Below are 8670 nucleotides of genomic sequence, written 5' to 3'. Positions count from 1 at the left end.
AATATAAGAAAAATAAGGGGAAAAAAGTTCATTTTGTTCAGTTTTTTTTTGTGTGTGTGTGATTTTTCAGCAGTCTCTTAGGCTGAGAGTCTCAGAATGTATCATAATCTGAATCATTAAAAAATGTGAAAGGTTTTCTTTACAATGATACCAAACACTTGACCCTCCTTGTTTTTTGTTTTTTGTTTTTGTTTTTTGTTATAAACCTTTAATTTTGTGTATGCCACTGAAACAGGAAATCTTTAAAAACACCTTCAGAGCTTAAAGGGTTAAATTCACATAAAAATGAAAAAGTCAATCTCTGATCAAACTCACACAGAGAAGGAAATCGTTTTGGAATAAGTGATTTGTTGAAATTATGGAAAGTCATGGAAAGTGTTTTTGAAAGTCTCGTTTTTGGTGGATGAAAACGCTTTAGTGTTGATTATAGATGTAAACGTAGTGAAATTAAAGTGTTTTCAGACGAAACTGTATGAGTGTGGATGTGGCCTTAAAGAGTCTAAAGTGAAAAACAGACTGATCTAAATGAGTCTAGATCTCATTCAAGTTCATTTTAAATAGTTAAAGGTTGGTTTGATGAGATTTAGACTTCAAATGATGGTTATATTTGGGGTTTACAGTAGATTAGAGATGAGGTTTGAGTGGCAGGAGAACTGATTCTGGAATTCAATTATCACAAGAGAATAAAGACACTATCAGTGCTGAAGAATGACAATGAATACAGATGTGTGTGTGTTTTATCTTAAACTGACTGTAGAGCAGATATGTGCAGTCTGGATATATTCTTTCCATTAACCTGCAGATATAACTTCACATGAGCCAAACACAACATTCACAAACAGATTTCATACTGACAGAGAGAGAGAGAGAGAGAGAGAGAGACAGAGAGAGAGAGAGAGAGAGAGCGAGAGATAAAGAGAGAGACAGAGAGAGAGAGCGAGAGATAGAGAGAGATTGAGAGAGAGAGAGACAGAGACAGAGAGAGAGAGATAGAGACAGAGAGAGAGAGATAGAGAGAGAGAGACAGAGAGAGAGAGAGACAGAGAGAGAGAGAGAGAAGAGAGACAGACAGAGAGAGAGACAGAGAGCGAGAGATAGAGAAAGAGACAGAGAGAGAGAAGAGAGAGAGACAGACAGAGAGAGAGACAGAGAGCGAGAGATAGAGAGAGAAAGAGAGAGAGACAGAGAGAGAGAGATAGAGAGAGAGAGACAGAGAGACAGAGAGAGACAGAGAGAGACAGAGAGAGAGAGAGATAGAGAGAGATAGAGAGAGACAGAGAGAGACAGAGAGAGAGACAGAGAGAGAGAGATAGAGAGAGAGAGACAGAGAGACAGAGAGAGACAGAGAGAGACAGAGAGAGCGAGAGATAGAGAGAGATAGAGAGAGACAGAGAGAGAGAGATAGAGAGAGAGAGAGACAGAGAGACAGAGAGAGACAGAGAGAGACAGAGAGAGCGAGAGATAGAGAGAGATAGAGAGAGACAGAGAGAGACAGAGAGAGAGACAGACAGAGAGAGAGACAGAGAGCGAGAGATAGAGAAAGAGACAGAGAGAGAGAAGAGAGAGAGACAGACAGAGAGAGACAGAGAGCGAGAGATAGAGAGAGAAAGAGAGAGAGACAGAGAGAGAGAGAGAAGAGAGAGAGACAGACAGAGAGAGAGACAGAGAGCGAGAGATAGAGAGAGAAAGAGAGAGAGAGAGAGAGACAGAGACGAGAGAGAGAGAGACAGAGAGCGAGAGATAGACAGAGAGAGAGAGAGACAGAGAGCGAGAGATAGACAGAGAGAGAGAGAGAGACAGAGAGAGAGAGACAGACAGAGAGAGAGAGACAGACAGAGAGAGAGAGAGAGACAGAGAGAGAGAGAGAGTGCTTGTGAATGGAAAAATATGCAAGGGTTTAAAACAAGAGTTTGAACTTTAACCTTTCTGGATGCTTCTCTCTCTCTCTCTCTCTCTCTCTGACAGTTGCAGATCTAAGAAGAAATATTATTTTTACACAAATTGTTTTGAAGGTTTCTGCAGATTTAACTTTCATTTACAGTTTTTGTCCAGTAGGAGGCACTGTTATCAAACTCTTACAGTAATTCACATTTAAAAAACTCCTAATGGTCATGAGCACTCACAATATAATGAAGACTCACATCAATAACCTTATAAAAGCTGTTTTATTCTACATGGAGGGGATCCACACATGGGGGCGGCCATCTTTGGATCACATGACCAGCTGAATACAACTCGCTTAATCTCAGTAACCGTCCTGTTATTGGACACTTTCACTCATTGATTAAAGTAATCATGACTGACTGTGAATATTACATTTCTGCTATGACATCTGAAACTAAAACTATTGATTTTAAATGGTGCTGCATCCAAGCTGCTATAGGTGTCAGTGTAAGTCCAACATTACACTAAAGTGACTGAGTGCAGCTTTAACTCAGTGATGAGCACTAGAGGGTTTGAGTCAGAGGAAGTTCATGCCCACCACAGTGAATGTGTCAAATAATGACACGAGATTTTCACATACACATCTATGAGCGGCTGAAACACCAGGAGCCTTACATTAGAAAACACTGACATGTAATCACACACACATGCTGATTCAGTGTGATATTTATTCAGAGTTCTGTAACTCATTCTGCATTATGAATGAATATTCTCAATACAGGAGTTTGGGATATGATATCCGGAGGAAATATTCAACAATTTACCTTATTAACATTTCAAAACATGAAAAACCAAACAGAACTGGTTTAAAGCAGAAGCTCCTGTAAATGCACAATAACTATTATAATATAATGATTATTTCAAAGTTACTGGGAGAAATGAAATCACAATGAAAATGAAGACACCAACTCAATCTTATAAGCCTATTTTGTGTATATTACATCTTTTAATAATATTAATATAATGTTTATCAGTTATTTTTGTATTTCTAATTTCTGTATTAATTAAAACGTGATGTGTTTTGCTGCTAAAGCATTAATTTTCCTTACATTATAAAACTATTATCTTACTACTGTACTTACTATAACTTTATACATGTTTGTAGCTGACTTATTTGTTTGTCTTTCCTGGTAAAAATAAAGAAATGAAAGAGAAACTATGATAAATGAATAATAGATGCTGATGTAGATTTAACCAGAACAGCACAGGTTACGTCACCTTTAGTCATTATTCATTTCAACTTATTGCTGAGTTAACTGAGAGAAAAGATTAACCAAGCAAATAAATGTCAACAGAAGCAGTTACTGGACAATATAAAATATTCTCTTGATAAAACTGTGAATAATACAAGTCATTTGCAAATATATTATTGATAAGCATGTTTACATTTAAAAACGTCACAGTAGATTCAGTTCAGTCCTGTGAAGAGTGACGCTTCTGTTGTGTTCACTCCAGGAAAATCAAACTGATGATGAAACACACACACACACTCACACACACACACACACAAAACACTACACACACACACACACAACACTACAACACTACACACACACAACACTACACGCACACACACACAACACCACACGCACACACACACACACAACACTACACACACACAACACTACACACACACAACACTACACACACACACACACACACACACACAACACTACACACACAACACTACGCACACACAACACTACACGCACACACAACACTACACGCACACACACACAACACTACACACAACACTACACACACACTCACACACTACACACACACACACACACACAACACTACACACTCACGCAAACACACACATCACTACACACACAACACTACACACACACTCACACACACTACACACAACACTACACACACTCACACAAACACAACACTACACACACAACACTACACACACAACACTACACAACACACTCACACAACACTACACAACACACTCACACAACACTACACACACTACACACACTCACACACACCTCTGTTTCTATGTGTGCAGTCGTCTGTGTCTCTGTCGCATGCTGATTGGCTGTTTGTTGAATTTCTTCATGATTTCTTTGATTCGTGATAGATTCGAGCGGTTGAGTGTGAAGTCGCACCTGCTGGCACCGATCTCGTACCCCACCGTACACACTTTACTGCTGATGCTGAAGCCGTCTGCACGCACCATCACACGATATTCACCAGGATTCAACAGACGCCAGTAATCGCCGTCAGCCGCTGCACACACACACACACACACACACACACACACACACACACACACACACACACACTTCAACTAATGACACTCACCTGCTCTGATCTGACAGTGAGCACAGGAATTCAAACTAGTGTGTGTGTGTGTGTGTGTGTGTGTGAGTCTGTGTGTGTGTCTCTGTGTCTGTGTGAGTGTGAGTGTGTGTGTGTGTGTGTCTGTGTGAGTGTGAGTGTGAGTGTGTGTGTGTGAGTGTGCGTGCGTGCGTGTGTATGTGTGAGTGTGTGGTGTGTGAGTGTGAGTGTGTAGTGTGTGTGAGTGTGAGTGTGTGTCTGTATGTGTGTATGTGTGTGTGCGTGCGTGTGTGTCTCTGTGTCTGTGTGTGAGTGTGTCTGTGTTTGTGTGAGTGTTTGTGTGTGTGTGTGAGTGTTTGTGTGAGTTTGTGTGAGTGTGTGTGTGTGAGTTTGTGTGTGAGTGTGTATGTGTGTATGTGTGTGTGTGGTGTGTGTGTGTGAGTCGTGTGTCTATGTGAGTGTGTGTGTGTGAGTGTGCGTGCGTGCGTGTGTGTGTGTGCGTGCGTGTGTGTGTGTGTGTGAGTGTGTCTGTGTGTGAGTGTGTGTGTGTGTGTGTGTGTGTCTCTGTGTCTGTGTGTATGTGAGTGTGTGTGTTTGTGTGTGAGAGTGTGTGTGTGTGTTTACCTGAACGAATGTCGTGATTGATCCCGTCCACAGTAATAACAGCGTTAGCGATTCCTCTACCCTGAAAATCTCTGACTACACCTTTAATTCCACGATGAACCTGGAAACACACACACACACACACACACACACACACTCTCTCTGTGAAACATTACCCATCAAAAACACTGAGACACAAACTTGTTTTAGTGTGTTAACGGCATGAATGTGTTTCGACAGAAGAGTGACGACAGAAACATTTGGGTTCTGAGTTAAAAGTTTGATGGTAAATTTCCACTGTTAAATTGTTGCATTGTCATCATGAAATTAGAGACCCTCCCCTTGAAATCTGAACACAAGTTCTCACAAGAGACACATCTGAGACCAGGTGAAAACAGTGATGTGTCTCGCCACGTGTGATCTGATCACCCAAAACACATCATAGTACCAGGTGTAAACGAGGTCTTTGATTTAATTTGCTTATATTAGTGACACTCGGGCAATCATTCTTTTAATGCAATTTAAACTGTATTTTATGTTGCAATTCCTCATTAAGTTACCAGCAAATCAAAAACCCATTTTTACCATTTTTCAGGTGTCTACAATCTCCATGAGAAAACAAACTAAACAATGTCTTAAAGAAAATGTAAAAAAGTTTTGTGTGAGGAGGTTCGGTTCATAGAAATCAATGGAAAGTCACCTGTTCCATGAAGACGAGCAGAGACTCGCGGTTATTCTCCCATTCTTCAGGTAATTCTGACTCGTGCGGGTATTTATCACATCCCACATACATGGAGAGCTCAAAACAGTTTGTGTGCAGGTAACTGAAATCATTCATACCTGTTAAACACACAATGAACCGGTTTACAACACTGACTGATGTCAACAACAATCACAACAACAAAACATTTCAACACATGATCAGATCTTACAGTTCACTGGCGCTTTAACCTCATGTGACCCCACGTACACATGTGTGGACGTTGTATTTTGGCTTCATTATATGCAACACATAACTGAAATTTGTTTAAACTGACTGAATATTGTTCACAAGACTCTAGACTGTCATTTAAAGGGTTAAACTTCTGCCGCATCGAGTCACATGACACAACAGCATGACGTTGATTTCTGTGAAGCGCTTCTACAGGCGCAGCGCCAACAAAAGTGCCTCTGGTAAGAAATCTCTTTATGTTTTTTCATTGAAACCTGTTTGGCTGTAAAGAGGAGAGTCTCTAGTTTCGTTTGATATGCTGCTTTATAAAAGTTCTCATTGCAGAAATACATAATATCACCTGACAGTTGTGTATTTAACTAGGGTGACATCATTAAATTGAACAAATGTATACTTAATTTAAACTAATAAAACTAGAAAACACACTGTTTCATATAAGTGAGTCTAAATATAGTGATAAACAGCAGCAATGTACTGAATATTTTGCTTCAAAAAGAGAAGATAAAGTCTCTTTAAAACTGCGCAGAGCTCAAGTGAATCAGTGAATCATTTATGTGAAACAGTTCATTTACATAAATCGTCTGAAAGAACCGATTCACTTCAATGATTCAGTTTGCCCAGCGCTACACGAGAGAGGACAGTTATGAAAACAGCTGACCTACTGTCACGCTACTGAAGTATTCTTCAGTTAAGTTAGTAGCGTCACTACTTTTAGTTAGTTACTCTTTAATACTGCTGCATTGTAACATCAGTGTTGTGTGTGGCAGAATTCCACTCACTTCCTGCAGCTGTGTGCCACAACGCCCCGTTGATGGTTCCGTCCTCTCTGGCAAAGTCGTCGGTGTGGCAGACGCGGCGACTGACGTCCGTCATGAGACGATGTGTGGACGCATAGGAGAACGCCAGCCAGCGGAACACGTGATCGTCAGGAGTGGGCGTGGCCTCTCGGAGCGCCGTCACAGAGCGTGTGCGGTCGTACGGGAACGTCACCACCAGCTCGCCGCCCTGAAGATTCCCACCCAACACGAACGGGATCTTCTCCATCCACGACACCAGAGCGCGGGTCTCTGTGGCAACCTGCGGGCAGCGAGAGGTCAGAGGTCAGAGTATTTCAGCAGAAGTGACGTCACAGCAGCGAAACGCTCATGAACTTACAGTGGCGTTTGTGGATTGGTACCAGTCTGGGACGGGGATGTGGTGGTTGAAGTATTTGCGCGGGACTCGTTTACGGGCTTCTGCGTCCCAGAGGAGAGAGTTGAGATCCGGGAAGTTATGATGAATGTCCAGACCGTCCTGAGACCAACGGCCAAGAGACCAGCCGCTCAACTCTGACCCCTGATACACACACACACACACACACACAAACACGAGAACATGACGAGGAGTTTAGTGCATGTGCGTGTTTATGCAATGCAAAAACATTAATTTATGCATATTTAAGCATGTAGGGGAGACTGGGACTAGTTGTCACAAGTGCTGGGTAGTAACAGATTACCTGTAATCTGAAAAAAAAAAAAATTACTTGGAGTAATTGGATTCCATTACATTTTATAATGTGTAAATTAGATAATAGTTACATTTTCATGGATTGAAAATGACCAATCAGCCAAAGGTAATAACTAGTGCTTAATTGACCAATTTTCTTTTTTATTTATTTATTTATTCATTTATTTTTTCCCTTTTTCACCCAATTTGGAATGCCCAATTCCCAATGCGCTTTTTTTTAAGTCCTCATGGTGGCGTAGTGATTCACCTCAATCCAGGTGGCGGAGGACGAATCTCAGTTGCCTCCGCGTCTGAGACTATCAATCCGCACATCTTTTCACGTGGCTTGTTGAGTGCGTTGCCACGGAGACATAACGCGTGTGGAGGCTTCGCGGCATCCACGCACAACTCTCCACACACCCCACCGAGAACGAACCACATTATAGCGACCACGAGGAGGTTACCCCATGTGACTCTACCCTCCCTAGCAACCGGGCCAATTTGGTTGCTTAGGAGACCTGGCTGGAATCGAACTAGCAAGCTAGCAAACTCCAGGGGTGGCAGCCAGCATTAATTGACCAATTTTAAATTTTAAAAGCGTGGTCTGTATTTTGAATATTTTATTTATGCAATCGTACCACTTCAGAAGCTTTCTCGTAACCGTCGGTGTTGATGGACGGCAGCAGGTGTATGCGTGTCTCGTCCACCAGGTGGCGTATCCGTGGGTTACCGGACAGATACTCCTGACACATGAACTGCATGAGCAGCAGCAGCAGCTCCCGCCCCAGCACCTCGTTTCCATGGGAACCGGCGGTGTAGCGAAACTCAGGCTCACCTGTGAAGACAAACGCTGATCTACCTGTAATGTGCACCAACTAGTACTCACTACTGAGGCCTTACCGAGCTCGTGCTCTCCCGGGTTGTCAGAGATCTCGATGGCGTAAAGTTTCTGTCCGTTGTAACTTTTGCCGATGTTGTAGATGCGCGTGATGTTTGGACACATATCATTCACCACCTTCATCAGCTGAGAAAGACAAACAGAGTCTCTGGATTATTTACTCTTTTGATTTTTATTCCAGATGGAGATCATGAGCTCGAGTGAAGAGCACAAACACATAATATGATGTTCACTGAGCTGTGATCACATGACCAGTGTGATTGACGTTTATAACACAGTAACATCTGCATCAGCTTTATTGAATGACATCTCAACAGCAACACATGTAATCTATAATGTGATCAATACAAACATCAGAGAGCACACTGAAAATCTGGGATTTTTAAAGTTTAAACCTGGCTGAAAGTCACATGTGGCGCCTGTTTAGTTTCACTGTTACATCTGAAAGTGAAGATTTATAATAAAAAAGGAATTAAATATTGAACTGTTTCTC

The 8670-nt window shown here is 41.7% G+C and overlaps 1 protein-coding gene across 3 annotated transcripts in view; it reads right to left on the bottom strand.

Annotated features, from left to right (window-relative positions):
- Window positions 1-2592: 2592 nt before the first annotated feature.
- cpxm2 (carboxypeptidase X (M14 family), member 2) overlaps window positions 2593-8670 on the bottom strand; it is a 31982-nt gene continuing 25904 nt past the window's right edge. For 2 of the 3 annotated variants that reach the window (XM_051667892.1, XM_051667890.1), the window contains exons 10-16: window positions 8180-8303; window positions 7918-8114; window positions 6950-7129; window positions 6574-6871; window positions 5543-5682; window positions 4864-4963; window positions 2593-4188 (exon numbers count right to left, since the gene is read on the bottom strand). In XM_051667892.1, the coding sequence (XP_051523852.1) occupies window positions 3956-4188; window positions 4864-4963; window positions 5543-5682; window positions 6574-6871; window positions 6950-7129; window positions 7918-8114; window positions 8180-8303 (1272 nt within the window). In that variant the 3' untranslated portion in view covers window positions 2593-3955. The remainder of the gene's footprint in view (window positions 4189-4863; window positions 4964-5542; window positions 5683-6573; window positions 6872-6949; window positions 7130-7917; window positions 8115-8179; window positions 8304-8670) is intronic. The other variant, XM_051667891.1, reaches the window with a different exon arrangement.

The sequence above is a fragment of the Myxocyprinus asiaticus genome, chromosome 32, assembly GCF_019703515.2.
Source record: "Myxocyprinus asiaticus isolate MX2 ecotype Aquarium Trade chromosome 32, UBuf_Myxa_2, whole genome shotgun sequence".
Taxonomy (NCBI): Eukaryota; Metazoa; Chordata; class Actinopteri; order Cypriniformes; family Catostomidae; genus Myxocyprinus; species Myxocyprinus asiaticus.
The sequence above is the reverse complement of the archived record's forward strand: the minus strand, read 5'-3'. Positions and strand labels throughout refer to the sequence as shown.